The sequence below is a fragment of the Saccostrea cucullata genome, unplaced genomic scaffold, assembly GCF_032062105.1.
Source record: "Saccostrea cucullata isolate Sc308-1 unplaced genomic scaffold, CSIRO_AGI_Scuc_v1 ctg2226, whole genome shotgun sequence".
Taxonomy (NCBI): Eukaryota; Metazoa; Mollusca; class Bivalvia; order Ostreida; family Ostreidae; genus Saccostrea; species Saccostrea cuccullata.
Window position 1 is genome coordinate 13595 of NW_026931896.1, and position 19061 is coordinate 32655.

Here is a 19061-nt window from a genome sequence, read left to right on the forward strand (position 1 = left end):
TTTGTAACAACAAACATATCAACATATCAATAACCATAAGGTAAAGTGTTATAATTCTCTACAATTTGTCTCTTGTCATATACAATTCTAACTGTTTTCTCTGAAGGTTTATTCACGACCTCATAATCACGGGTCCTCTGGATTTTGCTGGGATAGGGGACTTTTACTTCCTCTATTTCTCCCTTGAGCATTTTTTCTAAAGTCTCTGGGCACACCAACTGAGAGGTTCGATGGTTGAAAGTGATTCCTTTACATTTATGAACCTCGGTTCCTTTGTCCGTCCGGAAACCATAATTTTTAGGACCTGCCGACATGAATTTGGTGATGTGATCCCCGTCTAATTCGTCGGTCCATTCTCCTAAACTATGACCCAAGGTAGGATTAAAAGCTCCTTCCTTATGTTGGTAAATGATACTGTCCGTATCGAAATAAAGGCCCCGTTCTTCTAAAGGTTGTAAAGTCTCGTAGAGATGTAAGCGGGCATAGGCGGTGGTAAAACAAGCCAGGATCACGTTTCCAAAGGGACATTCTTCGACGAATTCCTCTTTGTCTTGAAAATTCACTAGAATCTTGTCTTCAATGGAATCTTCTTTATTGACTAAGAGTCGCACATCCTTGATGTCGAGAGTCGAATTTTGTAAGAGTTGATGTAATTCCTCTACTTCGTCCAAGTATCTGACTTTGGGTAATAACAAGCGTTGAGCAAATTTTCCCCACAGACAATTTAAAAAGAGTTTAGCAATGGTTCTTCTCACTGGATTCTTCTCGATACTGATCCTATCCATCATGAATCCTTCTTTGTCGAAGATTTGTCGAATGTAATCTTGTTCTTGTTCTGAGGTCTTACAGTCGGGGGGAAATCCGGACGCTTCCTGTTTGATCTTGAGGAAGGTATTGATGTACTTTTTAAATAAGTCTTGACTGCTTTCTTTGAAATGCCACACTTCGTAAATTTGCTCTAAGGTATACCCCATGTCTAGGGCTTTATGTAATTCGCTCGTCACCCAAGTACCCGTGAGACTACGTTCCCGGTCGGTGTGTTGACATGGGTATTGAGACGTAGAGTCTTGTTGTTGGGCATACGTGCGACATAAGGGAAATAATAACTTCCCTCCCGTCCGATAAGGTAATACGGGGTGAAAGAGGCCTCGGGGTGGTAAGACCCGACAGTGAATGAGACCGAAATAACTTCTCACGTCCTGGAAGTCGTCTGTGATGATCTCGGGATGCCCTAGGGGAAAAGGTCTGTGTTTCAACACGTAAGGGTATAAGGAACACACGTCCACGTATCTCATGTCCCCTTCTTCACAATATAATTTAGTGGCATTGGTCCGGCCTCCGTACAGGGCTTCTCGAGGTTTCAAAGGATCGGGAATGTCCAGATCTCGTACAAATTGCTGTAAACTCTCATCTTGTTGCACTTGTTGATCGAAATCGTGCTCCCAGATACTACACACGTTGTACCCCATGTCCTCTAAATCCGCAGTCCTTCTGAGAGTTTTCTCGTGTAATTGTTGATAAGTAAATTGGGTCCGGTAAGGATGAGTTTCCGTCTGTAAACTGGGATAGCAAGTGGGGCATCCGTGCCAATAACACCCGTAAAATTCGTAGACGGTATGAGTCGCTTCCTGGTATCCGTCGACGGTATAATTTCCGATCGGGACTTCGCCTCCGTTTCTGGCATGTCGTATGTGACACCCATTCTGATGACTCATCCAGGTGAGCCACCGACAGGCTTTGGCCGAATATTGTCGTGCCGGTTCATACCCGAGGTTCGGAATGATGGCAATGGTGTCTTTAGGCATGAAATTTCGACGGTAGGCTAAATTAGCAGCACTGGCAAACGTGATGGATTCCTGGAAAGGGTCCACGTTGACCAACTTCTTGAGGGTGCTTCTAAACCGTGCACAGCATTGGCGTAAAATGTCGACGTCCGAGATACAATACCCTACAAACTCTTTCTGGAAATCAAACACTTTTCCCCTCTGTTGGTCGTACCATTCGTAAAAAGCTTTTCGTCCACTGGTAGTTATTTCGTCCGGTTTGTAGAAAGCTGCCGGTGGATAAGGTCCCATGTAATTCTGGTTCTGTTCCGTATTAAAAAAGTGAGGGAAATAACCTTTCTTCAATTCGTTCAATTCGAAAGCGGAGGGCATCTTGGCCAAAGGAAAGGTTAAGAAACTATACGAGTCGATGAATTTGAGTCCACATATTTCCATGGACAAGATCTTACTCCCGTTCATGATCACGTTAGGTTTCAGGGGAGAAGAATGCACTATGTAATTCAAAATGAATTGTCCGTCGTATCCTTTGAAGTTATGGGCGATGACGATGGCCCCGTCGTGTACTAAAGTGGAATTCTTAGTACCTGTAGTGGGTTGAAATAACCAGTCCATGAACTTCTTTAAGGTGTCTGGGCCTTGAAATAGGTGCTGACGGGGTCCCATGTGATGACAATGAGGACAAGGTCGGTCTATGGGTAAGTCATCGCAATGTTGACAGACGCGATGTGCCACACACAGATTAGGAACGTGAATGCCCGATTCCTGAGTGCATTCGAAATCGAAATAAATGGTAAACTCTAAGGTGCCTTTTCCCTTCTTCTTCTTCTGGGGCTTCTGTCGAACGTAGCACCGATGATCGGCATCGACGATTTTCTTACAGATCTTACACAGTTTCTGATCTCCGCATTTGTGATGAGGAAATAATTTCTTAGGTATCCAGGACTGACACTTCTCGCATAACCCCATTAAATTGCAGACAGTAGTGGTGGTTTTCTTACCATGAGGTCTTAAATGATTTTCGTAGCAGGTCTTGTTCTTAAACATTCCATGGCATTCCTGGCATTTAATCTTGATCCCTTCATCGGGACAATTAGGGTGTTGTCCTAAACAAAAGGTACAGCGATGAGGGCATTTGGACCGATGTTCTGTGACATTCCTGTACCCCACGTCGCAATGATCACAGTAATATTGGTTCCCCGTTACTCCCGGCATGGATATGATGGCATCGCAATGACGGTTGTCTAACAAAATGTTCAAACAAGTTCCATCTCCCCAGCCTTTGAAGATGCGCTCTAAACAGAGTTTAGTCGAAGTAGATTTGAACTGAAATATTTTCAGACGATACTGAGGAGCTAATACCTCTTGTAATTTCGTCCACTCTGGGGCTCCACAGGCTTGAGTGATATCACATCCGGCCTGTTCCATGAGGGCTATGGCTTCGTTCTTCTGGTCTAAGTATTGAACGCCTTTCCGCATACGTGACCATCGTTTTTCCCATTCGGGGTCTGGATGTTCCGGTTTCTGACTGTGTAATCGAGTGACGACGATGGCTCTAGCCAAACAAAATTTATCATGGGGATTGACGATCCGAACGATGGATTGTTTATTGTTCTTAAAAGTTTCTTTATTCACTTGTAAATGTTTGGTTCTGTCTCCACCACTCCCCTGGGGATTCTCGATGTGAAGCAGTTAGAATTCCGTGGAGCCGTCGCCCAGTTTGAACTCCTTTTTGGATTGTTGTACGTCTTGTATTTTTTTAAAAATGACGTCTTCGTTTAAATCTTTACATTGCATAAACTCGTACGAAATGTTTGATTCCAGAGAATCGTGATGAAGGTTCAGGCGGAGGTAATCGTTATGATCACACTGCATTTTAGATTTGAAGTCTTGTAACATGTTTTTGAATAATCGCCGAAGGAAAGCTGTGTTTTCTTCTTCTTCTGGAAATTCATCGAAATGAACGACATATCTATTTTCATGCGCTTTAAATTTTGGAGAGGTCCTTTTTTCAGCTAGTCTCATGTGATAATACTCAGAAATGGGTTTAGGTGGTAAATCTATTTCTCTCTCGGTACTTTTTCGTTTCAATATTCGTCGAGCCTGTACCTGTTTTTCTCTAGTAGAATCCATGTCTATCAGGTGATGGCTCTGAGAGTAAAATGAACCCAGAGTGAAAGAAAAACCGTATTTATATACAGTGGATGACGTCACAATGCACAGGTAGGTTTTATCGTACTTTTTGCACACGGCTCTTTATAGAGGATGCAAGAGGAATATAAAGAAACACAGGTAAAAGGTATATTTCTTTTGCACACGACCCTAATTTTTTTTGCACACGGTACTTTACAGGTGATGCAAACAGGTATATATAAGAAAACGTAGGTAAAACGTATTTTTGCACACGACCCTAAACAAACCCATGCTATATATAAACCAGCGCTGGACATTGAGGATCACTCTGCGTGAGTACTTGGAACTCGACAGACTTTAAAAAAGTTCAGTGGTCAAGTCAGAGGTATGGAACCAAGGTATCGCTGGTTTATTGAGAATACTGACAAGAATGGACCCTGGATGGAAACCCTAGAAGAAGCCACGCAGGATTACCATAAAACCCATTCAGAGGAATCTAATCAAACAGTATGGACTTGGGAGGAATACTTTAAAGAACTGTGGGGCTTGGATAAGATGATTCCGGAACAATCTAAAGAAAAAGTTGAAGAAACTAAACAAAAAGTATGGTTGGAAAAAAGAGTGAAATTTCCTGAAAATTATGTGGTGATAAGGAAGCACTGCTCTTTTGAGGGAATGAAGGGTTATCACGACTACAAATGGGAGATCAGAGGTGAGGATGATGATGGTTTTCTGATTGAAACTATATACTTCCCCGAGTTAGAATCGTGTATTGAACATTTACTTCTGTACAAGAAAGAAGGAAAAGCCTTAAAAAGACCGCATCTAGGTACTTATACACAGTATCTCCATGGAATAATTCCTTATTTTCCAAATGAAAAGGGTATCCCTTGGATGACACGAGACTATGATGATGATGATGTTAATTTGGACTTTATTTTAGATTAAAAGACAGCCTGTAAATTGTTGTATTTTCATTCTGAATAAAATCTGTGTTCTTGATATAATCTGTCTTGTGTGTTATTTGTTATTGTTTTCAGTAAAAATCCAGGTTGTTATTGTTTTCAGTAAAAATCCAGTTTGAACCGGCTGGCTGGCTAGACTGGCTAGACTGTGAAGCGTGACGTCATAATCACATTCTTGAAATGTTTTGCACACGGCGCATTTACCTGTGTCCATAAACAAAACGTAGTACCCACGTACCAATGTAAACACAATGTAAGCGCCCCGTATTTAGGGGATAGGATAGGGTTAAAAAAAGGGTTAGGGTTAGTTGGGGGGGGGTTAGGGTTAGTTAGGGTTAGGGGGTTAGGGTTAGGGGTTAGGGTTAGTTAGGGTTAGGGTTAGGGTTAGTTAGGGTTAGTTAGGGTTAGGGGGTTAGGGTTAGGACTGCACTCAGTTGACCCGGTCATCCAGCCTGCTTCCGGCTAGGACATTTCTGGCTAGCCCACTTCCGCTTCCGGTTAAACCACTTCCGGTTATGACGTCACTTCCGCCCTATCAAGGCTGCTTATACTACTGTCATGTACTCTTTGACTAATGGCAGATAAAAGTACCGATCGTGAAAAGCTTCTTTTCGCCCCTTGTTAATTGATTAATTAAAAAGATTCCCGAATTGATGACGACCCATCAGCAATTTCGCAGTGAATCCAGCGAAGACGTACAGACTTATCGATGAAATCTTGAAAAGTTTAAAGATTATTTAAAAGATCTTCCATTTGCAGGGTCCGAGAAACAGATTGATTAATCATAATGCTTTACACTACATAATCTCTGCTTAACTGAAGATGACTTAGATTAATTTTCATTTTTATAAATTGTTTCAAAATGACTTATGTTTTAACCCAACTGGCATGTTCTTTCTTCTAGACCTTAGAAATGTCAGAGGATGGACGGGGAGAACCTCGGCTGACTTCTGAACTTTAATTAAAGCACCGTCCTTGGTTGATATTATCTAATAAGTCTGTTTATCTCTGGTCGATCCCATTGATTGCATTGTCGTTAAACCATGAACACTGAAATCGATCTTTGTTGGGCATTCGATGAACGTCATTATTCGAGTTATTCGATCATCTTTTTTTTTACATTTCCAATTGCAATTTTATTTACTAATTTATAAGTGTCTTCGGGGATGAAAAATATTTGGCCTTCGAACTTGTGAAAGAACTGTATAACCTACTGTACGGATATATCCATAATGAAAAATATGGACCAAAGAACACATATCAACCCTGTCCGCAACGACTTATCTGTTCTAACTCTGTCCATACCGGAAGCCGGAGAACCTATCAAAAATTCAAGTCCTTCAATAATTTGAAATTAGCCAATAGTATGTCAAACAATCCCAAAAGTTACAAAATATTTCCATCGCCAAGCAATTTGTGAAACCATTTAAACTTTGTTGCTTATATTAGATTCCTAATCTTTGTCGCTACAGTCGTAATTCATTTTAAAGTCGAAATTAAAATATCAACCCATATCCTGTACACAAGTTTAATTCCTATAAAACAAATAAACATCGAAATACTCTATATATAAATTCTACCAATACACAGACAGACCGATTTCTCCGACTCTGGCTAACCATGAAGTTTTTCTTTGTTTTGACTTGGATGGTCTTCTTGGTTCTTGCCTCAGCTAGATTTATTGGACAAGGTAATTTTATTCTCGATTTACAGTGATTTTATTATGATCATTATTAGTGAATTAATTTTATTCTCTTTATACCGAGAGAGAGAGAGAGAGAGAGAGAGAGAGAGAGAGAGAGAGAGAGAATCAGTTATTAAATACAATACTTGTATAGTTGTATAATTAGTTTTATTAATTATAATCTGTAATAAAATAACGCTAGCGGTCTCTCTAAATTGACAAGTTACTTTCAGTAAAAATTAGTTATCTAAATTGTTTTAAAATTCATTTCATGATGTTAATTCAAAACAGTAATATAAAAAATTGTTTTTCTAAACATTTTAAAAATATACATTGCTAAATGTACAGTAATAAGTTAAGTGCATATTAAATACATGTATATCATTTCCAAGTCAGAAATACATACGATATATAAATAAGAATTTTCACTTCATAATGGTTATTGAAAAATAATTTTTTTTTTCAAGGGAAATTTTTCTTTATAAAGCCGAAAATTCTCCCGTATTTTGGAAAGACAATCGACGATGACCAAAAGCAAGGTCAGAAAGTAGCTCCAAGAGGACCCCCGTCATGGTCCAACAGTCATTCCTCCATTCACAAACCTCACCCGGTCCACAGCAACGCATGGCAACAAGCCACAAGGTCTTCAAATCATGCCCATACAGTAACTTTTGAATCTACCTCCTATAATCAAACAACGACGCTGAAATCTCACGAGACCATCTCGTTTTCGGAGTGGAAAGAGAACTGGGAAAGGGATCATGCTTCTGTCTGTGGACAACAACATTTTGTTCCGTACATATCCCACCTCAGGATCATGGGAGGCACAAGCGCTCGCAAAGGCAGCTGGCCCTGGATGGTAAATTTTGTTTATTTTCATATTTTTTATTTTATGCAGTCAACTGTGAATATCAATTAAATATGAATTTATTTACAAAAATTAAATAATGCATAAAAATATCAAAACTCTCAAATTTATCAATTTTTTAATATCTGCTTGATTTGTTTTATAAAATCGCATTGGGTGCTAATGGCCATATTTCTTTTAATTGAACTAAAATACTAGGTTTCTATATACTTTCTTCCATTTCGCCAATCCGTGTGTGGTGGAGTCCTTATCGACAAGGCGTGGTTTCTCACAGCTGCTCACTGTTTTGATCCGTGAGTCGTTTCTACATCAATATGATCCTTTCACTCCATATGACAAGATATTTAACACAAATATTATAGCCACAATCGTGAATATTTAAAATTCACGTCATAAGAATCCAATGATGATATTTTATATGTTTTTCGTTTACCGATAAAAAAAAATAAGCACGCAACATTCACACATGATGCAAACTAGCAAATTTGATATCTTTATTAAATTGAACTATCCAATATAACATTCATTGGCAATATAATTTTTTTGGTATCTTCATATGAATTTTTAACACTAACTTAAAATATGGCATGTATTTATATTATTCGATGGATTCAAAATCTTCCGCAATGATAACGAACATTATTTCAGCAGCAAATTCAAAATCAATTATGGTAACATACCACACTGTTGAAACAATTTTTTCTTCTTCCTACAGACCATTGTATGCTGCAAGAGACTTAATGATAATTCGATTAGGACTGTATAATGTAACTACGCCATTAAATGGAAACTCTATTGAACAACAAAGAAAAATTCAACAAGTATTCAAGTATCCTGGATACGGCACCAATTTAAGTGTAACGTTTGATAATGATATAGCGTTAGTCAAATTAAACTACCCAGTAGAAACCACAAATTACGTCTGTCCAATCTGTTTGCCAAATGATGTTGAAAGAAATAAAACTCGATGTGTTGTAACAGGATGGGGTATAAAGAGAAGTGAGCACATATTATGCATATTTTTTTCAATTACTTAAGAAATAAAGAAGACTAATTTTAATACATAACCAAAATAGTTTTAAGCGAACTTACAGCAGTTTGCATTTCTTGCATAAATCTAATTGAAGACAAATAATACAAAATATTTGTTTTTAGAAAAACATAATTAGATGCCAATTCCATGCAATACTCAGTATAAGATTATTTGGAGTACTTTTGTGCTATTGACACATACATGAACATTATATTCTTATATTTATTGTTCAGCTCCGAACGTGTCCAATCCTGATGAACCTGATCCAATGGCTTGGCCAGATAATCTACAACAAGCCACAGTACCTATCATCGAGTATGACGAGTGTACAGCCAAAGAAGGATATAGGGAGAAACTGACACCAAATATGCTCTGTGCTGGATATCGTGAAGGACATGTGGATACATGCAATGTAAGTAACCATACGCCTCTTATTTAATTTGGCAAATATTTCAAATCATAATGAGTAGATCTGCTCATGGTATAAATGAGTCTTACATATGCCGAGGTATATTGATTAAGTTGTGAGTATGAAATAATAGTATTTTTTCAAATTCCTTTGAAGGGAGATAGCGGAGGTCCACTTCAGTGCATGAAAGAAGATGTTTGGCACCTCACAGGTATCCATTAAGTATCTACTAGTATTAAGTTTGAATAACATGACAAAAAGTTGTCATAGGTGATGAAGTTTCTATGATTTGTATTCAGAAAAAAAAAACAAAATGAATGCAATATATATTAGTTTATAGAGTCCTTATAAAAATGAAATATGGAGATATATCGAACACTACTCAAGTCCATTTAATTAATGCATATCAGAAGCAGAGCAAACACAGATCCCTATAACATCAGAGGTGGGAACGTCCCCTGCAGTTCGGTCACATCCACCTTGCGCTCCTTATCAATGTAAAGTTGATTATATATATATATATATATATATATATATATATATATATATATATATATATATATATATATATATATATATATATATATATATATATTCTTAGGTATAACCAGTTGGGGAGGAAAGACGTACAGAGAATGTGCAGAGGCGGATCAGCCTGGCGTGTATACCAAAGTCCTTAATTACAGAGAATGGATATTAATGACAATATACAACTATAATCGAGCTTCTGGATTATAAAAAAAAGAAGACAGAAAGACGTGGCACAAATAAGATGAAAGGAAGGATAAGTTAAATTTTATGATATGAAAAATCACCTTACTGAAATGTACGTTTGTTCTTAAGACACCTCTAGATGAAAATGTTAAGGAATCTCTGTAAAAAATCGATTTGAAAGAACAGCATGTTTATCTTCTGTTTTGCAGATAAAATTGTTGTTGTGCATTTAGAGTCATTCTTTGTGTAAAAAATTGTTCCTTTTTTATGCTTTATTCATTCTGTGAAGTGTTTGTTTTGCATATTTGTCTTCCTTTGTTCATTTATTTTGATTTGTTATGCTTTAGAGGAGGGGAGTTCAAGTTTATTGCAACAATATATATATTATAGATCAGGCATTCGCGCTACTGGAGACCAATAATAAATTTTAGTGGACGATTAAGTTTTTATTCTGTGAATTTTTGAAACATGGTGCATGTTTGACGTTAAGAATAGATAGAAGATATACTAAACGTAGGTGTTTAATAATGTAGTATCTTTATGGCACTTGATACCACCATGCTTTGGAGATCCGTGCTTGCTCTGCTCCTATTTCGTAGTGTTTAATGGATTTTTGAGCTTGAATACTGTTTGTTATATCCATATATTCCTTGCTCATACATTATATGCATTTTCATTTCTAAATCTTTTACAAACCCATGTTTTGTTTTCAATTAAATATTTTATCATATCGAAAAAGCTTGTGTCAAGTAACAATTTTCATTTCCATTTATATTTAAACTCAATAAATCCCAACAGACTTGAAATAAGACACCACAGAGTCCAACAGAAGTTTTTATACTTTGATGTTTTACTGACCATAACGTAAAATAAACAACTAAACCATATAATAAACAGGAGAACATTGGCTGTTCAGTCGTCAACTTTCCCTATTTTCATGGTAACGTTTTCGACCATAACACTCAAATGGATTTTATGTCACGCAGCTTTGAAATGATAATATATTTTAAGATTTTCATAAAAAAAATATGAGAAAATAACGAAGAGTATTCGAGCTAGATCAAAAAGTCCATTAAGCAACAAAAATGATGAGGAGCATAGCAAACTCGGATCTTCAAAACATCAGAGGTGGGATCAGGTGCAATGGAGGAGTGAGAATCACCTGTTGTTCATTTGAAGTCAACATTTTTTTTGAAATTCTTCATTTGTCATATTGATCTTGTTTGTTAACACAACCAAGGTTTAAAAACTTCCAATCTAAGAAGAGATTTGAACTAAAAACCAAAAAGAGCTTGTTTTTCAACTTCGTAAAGGATCAAAACTTTTCAATTTTGTATCATTTTGTATCTTTACATAAATAATTTACGAATGCAAAATAAGAATTTTATATTTTTACAAAGCATCTAAAGAAATAAATATTAAAGAAAATAGAGGAATTTCTGAGAAGCTATTCTCCATTTCTGACAAATTATTTATGGCATTATGGTTATATTGTATAACAGAACCTATATGGTAACAGAATATTAAGCAAAAAGAAAACTTCCATGGGTATTAATTTCTTTATAAACTGACCTGTTTCTTATCCTTACGAACCTGTTTCATATTTAGTTACTGCGTATCATATAGACGATAATGGCCAAATAACAAATAAACTGTATGACAATCTTTTCAATTGTCAACTTTCCTTATATGTGCAGTAATATTCTAGTATCACCTCTTATGGTTTCTAGGCCTCTCAACTTTCCGCTACTCAAGTCAACATTTCGTAAATTCGATGGTCGTAACACTGTCCTTGTTAGCAAAAACAACTTTTTGTTGTGCCGTATTTAATTGACTTCATACACATTGTTTGGCCTTTGTCTTTGTAATTAACTGTTTGTGTGTTTGACTATTAAATGTATCCGCGATCGGTACTCGTATCGAGTGTGACCGGCTTACAAACTTTAAACTTTAAACGAGACTGTTGATATTCTTGTTTCATCAACTTGTTTGTCAATAATTTACTTAGTAGAGCATGCTCTTGCGTATCGAATGAACTGAAATATATAAATTCCGTATCAGGCAATGAAAGTATATTATTGCATAAGTAAGAGAAGTTGGCGATAGAAAAGTTGAATTCATCATGTTTTTCATAGGGCTTAGTTGTTAGATTACCCTTAACGTCTTTTTCAAGTAAAATATCCAAATATGAAACAGAGATGTCAGACTCGTTGATATCTTTTATCTCGAGCTCACTGGGATATAGCGTATCGACATAAGAATGGAAATAACCATTGTTAATTGACAATATGTCGTCGACATATCTAAAAGTCGTTTGGAAGGCCACATCAAGTGTTTTCTTCTTTACACGTCGAAGATTTTGGACAAATTCTGCTTCATATGAATACAAAATAGGTTTGCTAATAACGGGGCCATTTGGTACCCACGGGAATTCCAATAGATTGTTTGAAGACCTGGTCTCCAAAAACCACATAGACATATACATGCCTTGTCAATCAGAAACTCAAGCATCTTTTTGATGTCAACTTCAGAGTACTTGTGTGTACAATCAGAATATTGTTCAACAAAATAATTTTGCAAATGACAAGGTAAGTAAATTTTTGAGTTCCATTTTTATTGCTGTCAATGATATCAGAAAGTCTGGACTTTAAATTATCGTGGGGAATGCTTGTGGGGTCGTTTTTTTTTTTTTAAAAGAATTTAATTTTAATTGATACGATCACTAAGTGATATTGTCTTCTTGAGGCCATAAAAATGTCATGACTTTTTAAGTCCATAAATGTAAGATTCCTGTGATCAAAGAAGGTACTTTGTATAAAGTATTGCATTCAATTGATCGGAATCTAGAAACCGTACAGATTCATGAAATGTCAAAATCAAAATTTATATGTTTTGTTGGCAAATTTTGATTTTCTTAAAACATTTGAAAGAAATGTTTGTTATATACACGATTTATTTAGAAAGACATTTCCTAATAGGGCGAACGTACTATTTGTACCTTATGTACCGAGAATTCACTCTTAATTTGGTCATAAAGACTTCAGATAAGAAAAATACTTCTGTTCTGATGACACGATTCGTAGATAACAATCAATTGCAACAATCAGACAAAATTACTGGACTAATCCTTCATTATGCTATTTTTGGCGATTTTGGCCTTCGTAGTCTTCGGTATGTATCCTTGCTTTTCCTTCAAAGTATCATCAAATATTTAGGTTTATCTATGACAAGAAATCAATCTATGAATAAATCTTTGCATGTTTGCAATTTCGTAGCATAAAAACCCTTTGAAAGAACTGGAATTTTTATGTCATATACAGAAAAGTAAAACGGAATAACAACTAAAAGTGATTAGCATTCATTCCTGTAAATTTCAGACCCAGCTCTGGGATCACTCCCTAACAACACAGGATGTGGAGTGCCCCACTACAAACCGATTTCACCCGTCAAAAGGGTTGTGGGAGGGGAACAGGTGGCCCCAAACAGCTGGCCATGGACGGTAAAATTAAATTTTTCAGATACATTACTATTATTTCTTTCTTTATAGACAATGATGTTGAAATTAAAGCCCATTCATACAATTTTTCTTTACTTTAAACCCTGTAAAAGTAATGGTCTTGATTCCACTCCATTAGGTGAGACATGTTATTAATTTGTGACAATTAATCGATGAAGTGCAGTTAAATAGTTTAAAGAAATTAATTAATCTAGTTGGCACGAGAAACCCATTTTAAGGAAAGATTTCTAAACCATTTGCGTTTCTCTGAAGCATTGACTCTATTCAATCCATATATATATTAAGTACCAATATGTTTGTAGGCCTATTTCGAATTATTGAACTATTTGAATGATGTTATATTAGTTTAATGCTATTATCAGGCGCTACTGAAGTTTGACGGTCATTTGACGTGTGGTGGTACAGTGGTCAGGAATAACAACAACACATTGGTCATAATCACGTCAGCAGCCTGTGTGGACGGGTATCTTTAATAACTGTATTTACTATTTATAGAATATTTTGTAAATAATAACAAATAAATAAGTACTTTTTTCACAACGTATTAAGAATCTGCTGAGAAGCCACTTTAAGAACACGACATAATGTTTTTGTTGTTGGGTCATTTAATACTAAATGTGTGTGGTTTTTTTGGTAATTGTTTTTCCCAATAATGTAAGAAGAGTAAAATAAAGTAGAAAAGATTTGCAAATTTAGACACTAAATACTTCTTTAATGATTTTATGGTTTTCATGATCAGTAATCACTTATTTTTTTCTTTCTACTTCATTATGAAACATCTTATTTTAGAACACTGTCCGATGAAACAAGATGGCAGGTTCGTCTTGGAGTATTCAGTAGAGCCTCAGCTACCTTTGAGCCATACTATCAAGAATTCCGAGTGAAGAAAATCGTACAGCACCCCGGTTACCAACCAAGCACGTTCTCCAATGATATCGCACTCATGTTCGTGGACGGTGTCATCCAAGAGACGGAGGGCGTCAGTCCCGCCTGTGTAACGAGGGAGATGTATACCCCCGGGGAAAACTGTGTTACACTTGGCTGGGGGGTCACCACTCAAGGTTATATACTTTCTGAATCGAAAATTTATGTGATTTCTAGATACTAGCTGTTTGAGATAAGAGAACGCATATTGATGCAAAAAGAAAAAAATATGCATCCTATTCCATTCTGAATATTCCTTTTTTTCGGCTTCGAAAGAATCATCTGTGCATTTTTTTCTGTACAAAAAGTAATCTGAAGTATTACGTTAATAACATATAACACCTGAGATTTTTTGACAAGTTTTTTTCAACTTAAACAAATTCTACAAGTTTGTTTGTATTTGTTCAAATTCTTTACAATAGGACATCGATGTTTTCATTTTGATGTACTCCTTTATTAATTATCTAATTGATTTATTCAGGTGGAGACACGACAGATAGACTACAACAGGTCTTTAAACCGATCCTTAGCGCGGACATCTGTCTGCAGCAGCTGAGTGACCTGTTTAACAGAGTAACTATGCTCTGTGCCGGGAGGGACGAGGGAGGGGCAGGTGCTTGCACTGTAAGGAATTTGTTTCCTTTTATCTCTATTTGTTTTCTCAATTTGCTTATCCAACTTCACCTTTCTGATCTCAAGAAAAAAAGAAGAAAAACCCAAATGTAGATACATATGTAGAAAAACTGCTTTAAATCAGACCCACATTCATATGATTTAACACCAGCTGACAGTTAAGATTTGCATGTATATCTACATGCCGTTGCAAATAGTAGAGAACATAAATATGAAATTAATTAAATGTATTTACTTTTGATTTGATATTGATAATAATACCCATTTTTTTTTAAAACCAATTTTAACATTAAATGTTTACCAATGTCATACTAAGCTGTTTTATAAAAATAACATACCGTATAAGCAGAAATTTTGAGCGAGGGAATCATTTTGGTATTTTAAGGTATTTGAGATCCTTAAAATTTAATTTCTATTCCTACCGCATTGGAAGTTACAACTATATTCTGAATTTAGACCGGGATCTTAAGTTCTCGATCCAAAAGGCAGGCCAGTAGGTCTAATTAATAGACGGTTACGTAAAATTGATGGATTTGACAACCTAAATTATAATCAAACAAAAAGTTTCATTTGACTGTAAAATATGGTTAAAGACAATTTCTTGAAGATAAAATGTATTTTCAATACAACTTAATTAGTAAGTTCACTAATTTGTGACCTTAACCTTGGACTAAGCGTTTTTGTTGGCGCCCAATGTTTATTAGTGTAAAAAGCATTTCGTTTAGTTATTTATGAGAATTTTCATTTTAAAGTAGAAACCGTCATGCGGTGGACAAGAGCTTCATAGTCATAGCAAAGAAATCGCATTGTTCATTACACCATACATGTTGTGTGTCTATAGAAAGATTTGATATGATTTCATAGGTCTAAGGGAAATAATTATAAGAGGGTTCAATAAATCTGACTCATAAATTGTCATTAGGAATGAAAGACTAAACAGCCTCCGTCTGTTCCTATCGTTCAGTGTGTTAATGGACTGGTAATAAAATCATACAATACGGAACACTTAACTGCCCTGCAAATATTCAATGTCAATAAATTCCTAGTAAACTGCTGAAAGAATCCCCGTCTATTGTCATGATTGTTTCTCAGTAAAAATGAGGTAGCTGGAGGTACAAATAAAGATCTTAAAGAATAATTGTGAATTACATATTTTGGTCATGATTCTTAATTTATTTTACGGTATTAACGAATCAATTAATACTCAAAGATGTTCCGTTTGAATTTGTCTAACATGTATAAAAATCTATCCTATATTCCTCCAATCATCGCAGAATGAATGATTTTTTTTTAATTATCGTCTTGAGAATACTACTTGTTTTCAAATATTTCAGAAAAAAGTATAGAAACAAGAAAAGGAAATATTTTGGTCACTCGGACAGTTATAATTATCGTTACTATCAGTAAAGAATTAATTATAAATTAAAAATTAATTGGAAGATTTTTTTTTATCAATAGAGAGACACAGGCGGTCCCCTCCTTTGTAAAAGAAATGATGTCTGGTACCTGACTGGTAAGGCCAAAATTATATGTTAATAATAGTGAAATGTGTGAAGTTATTCATAATTTCTATATGGAGTTTTAAGAGTTTTAACATTTTTTAAAATTAATTTCTGCTTTCAGGTATTGTCAGTTGGGGATTTGGCTGCGGTACTGCAGGATTGCCACCCGTGTACACTCACGTGTTTGAATATGTCACTTCCGGCTGGCTCAGAACGGAAGGGGACATTTAATGTACAATAACAGCAAAATTTTGTAACTGATTTTTTGTCTTTTATTCCGTCTTTATCATCAGTACATCATAGTCTCGTAAAATATAAAAGATATTAAAATTAAAGCATGCGAGAATATGGATTAATGTAAAGTGTGTTGAAACGTGAAAAACGATTACCTTTGTCCTATATATTTATTACATACATTTGGCTTTCATATTTCCCAGTTGATTCTATACACAAGAACATGGTCTTTGTTACCAATATCAACCAACAAGTTGATAAAACAAGAATATCAACAGTCTCATTTAAAGTCATCATTTCGTAAGTTCAATGGATACAATGACCTTCATTGGTCATTGTATCGACCAAAGAACTTACGAAATGAAGACTTTTAACGAGAATGCTGATATTTTTGTTTCAAAAACTTGTTTGTCAATAATTTACCTCGTTTTAGAAAGTGTTCATACGTAGAGCATGCTCTTGCGTATCGAATCCACTGAGATATATATAAACGCCATATGCTGGTGGTATACTGCTGAATCAGTAATGGAAGTTGACGATAGAAAAGTTAAAGTCATCACGTTTATCATGTGCATAGAGCTTGGTTGTTAGATTACCATTAACGTCTCTTTCAAGTAAAATATCCAAGTATGGAAAAGATGTGTCAGATTCTGTATCTTTCACCTCAAGCTAACAAGGATATCGCTTCGACATTATAATGGAAATTACCATTATTAATTGATAGTACGTCGTTGATATATCTAAATGTTGAGTTGAAAGTTGTTATGAATTCAAAAATAGTAGATGCATGTTGAAATTTCGCATTAAGCACATGAGAGTAATATGAAAACCTTTTCCTTTCAATAATTTAAAAAAAGAAAAAGATAAGGTAGATTGCATCGATCATCATTACACATGTACCTATCTAAGCTGACAAAACATATATCCACGTTCTATTTGTTTGTAAGGCTAATCACTTGAACCGTACGTTAGAATAAATTGAATTTAATTTTGCTAGTGGTAATCTAATTTAAATTTCCCTTTCTAAGTGAGGAATTCCCCAAATTCATATACTAGTATCAGTATTTTTCCAACAAACAAAATTAATTTGAATAACCATACCTATACTGGATTTCCAAACAACACAAAATTCCTCACAAATAGAAAAGCATAGCTAGAAACAGTAAATGTTATATCAATTAAGCATCTTTCTTTACTTCTCTCAAAAATGTTAACATCTGTGAAGGAGAATCTTTAAGAATACTGTTCAACAATATATTTAAATAGTGGTGTAAATCATATGTGGGTACACTCAGAAATTCCAAGAATGTTTCAGAAAATTTGAAATAAAACGTTTTGACAAATCAATAGCATTTAAACTTGGAACTTGCAATAAAAATACGCCAGAGTCTGACACCTTTCTGTCATGTTTGTTAATTGGAACCTAACGACACTACTTTGAGTTTAAATTCTTAATCATCAACTTCCCTTATCCGTGAAAAATCACTTATTTTCGTGCTTAATTTTCATTGTTTTTGAAGGTTTGGAGAGATTCCCGAATGTATGACTACCACCAAATGTCAAATTTCATTTGCATTACTACAACTAACTACATTCTCCAATCACGAAATAAAATTCCTACAAACTAATATTTTTCCTCAAACCTCGAAAATTTGACTCCACGACAATATGTGATTTTACGATATGTCGAAATGCACCCTCACCTTCATTCCCTGCATCTGGAGTTAACGTATCCTGATTAATTCGGTACGCAGGAGCATGCTCTACAATATCTAGAACGAGACAAACTTTTGAAAAAATGAGTTGATGAAACACAGATATCTCGTTTTATAAGTCAACATTTTGCCAATTCTTTAATCGATACACTTGCCTTGTTAGCAAATAAAATTTATCAGTAAATGCTGATTTCCTTTCATTTAATAGCATTTTTGGGGGGCAAAATAAACATTCTGCATTATCCTCGATTTTTTTTTTTTGTTTGACACATCATGACATATAAGAACATAGCGACCGCTTTATATGGATTGCTTCCTTCTTCTTGGCACGTGAACTTACCTCATGTGGTTTTAGAGGTCTGTGTTTACTCTTATTTTGATTTGTATTGTTTCAAATAGAATCTATTGTGGAAAATGTTCTATTGAAAACATTAAAGTGCACTTAATAAATTATATCAGCTTGCATTTATTAAAAAAAAACTTTTCTTTATACACAACTCTGAATACTTTGAAACATATTATGTTTGTTGAATTCAAAAGTTTCTAGGCTCACTCGTTACAACGAGATAATTAACTAAAACCTTTCTGATTACATATGTATCCCTTAACTCTCTAAATTTAAGGCCCATCACGGGTATATGGTGACGACTCTATATGAGTGAAAAATTCTCCAATGGGGCGTAAAACAGCAATCAATCAATCCATCCATTAACTCAATCAGGACAAAGGACTCAAGGTGGATGATCCAGGGTATACTTCTCTCCTCCATGGCATCTAATTCTACCGTCTAGGCTATGGTCCTTGCTATGCTCTTTATATACAATATTTGGATATTTTTAGGATGATAACTGTTATTTTCATATTTCACTTCATATATATACTATGATAAAGGTGAAATGAACTGTGATGAAACATGTTCTGGTCACATGATTAAGAATTTCGAAATATG

General features: G+C 35.2%; 2 protein-coding genes across 2 annotated transcripts; one reads left to right on the forward strand and one right to left on the reverse strand.

Moving 5' to 3' along the window:
- Positions 1–26: 26 nt before the first annotated feature.
- Positions 27–3260, reverse strand: LOC134233964 (uncharacterized). Its single transcript, XM_062716016.1, has 2 exons — positions 2369–3260; positions 27–2275 (listed from the first exon to the last, which is right to left on the reverse strand). The coding sequence occupies exons 1-2, from the start codon at positions 3258–3260 to the stop codon at positions 27–29; spliced, it is 3141 nt and encodes a 1046-aa protein (XP_062572000.1).
- Positions 3261–4589: 1329 nt separating this feature from the next.
- Positions 4590–16517, forward strand: LOC134233965 (serine protease 53-like). Its single transcript, XM_062716017.1, has 14 exons — positions 4590–4743; positions 7031–7422; positions 7630–7724; positions 8147–8430; positions 8698–8876; positions 9030–9084; positions 9475–9596; positions 12722–12758; positions 12965–13086; positions 13467–13567; positions 13894–14165; positions 14510–14652; positions 16120–16174; positions 16285–16517. The coding sequence occupies exons 1-14, from the start codon at positions 4590–4592 to the stop codon at positions 16392–16394; spliced, it is 2121 nt and encodes a 706-aa protein (XP_062572001.1). The 3' UTR covers positions 16395–16517.
- Positions 16518–19061: the final 2544 nt, after the last annotated feature.

Coding starts and splice junctions, on each gene's coding strand:
- LOC134233964 (XM_062716016.1), bottom strand. CDS start 3,260: ATGCGGAAAGGCGTTCAATACTTAGACCAGAAGAACGAAGCCATAGCC. Junction 2,276..2,368: donor GTTATTTCAACCCACTACAG/GTACTAAGAATT, acceptor TGAATTACATAG/TGCATTCTTCTCCCCTGAAA.
- LOC134233965 (XM_062716017.1), top strand. CDS start 4,590: ATGAAGGGTTATCACGACTACAAATGGGAGATCAGAGGTGAGGATGAT. Junction 8,877..9,029: donor GACATGTGGATACATGCAAT/GTAAGTAACCAT, acceptor ATTCCTTTGAAG/GGAGATAGCGGAGGTCCACT. Junction 9,085..9,474: donor AGATGTTTGGCACCTCACAG/GTATCCATTAAG, acceptor ATATATTCTTAG/GTATAACCAGTTGGGGAGGA.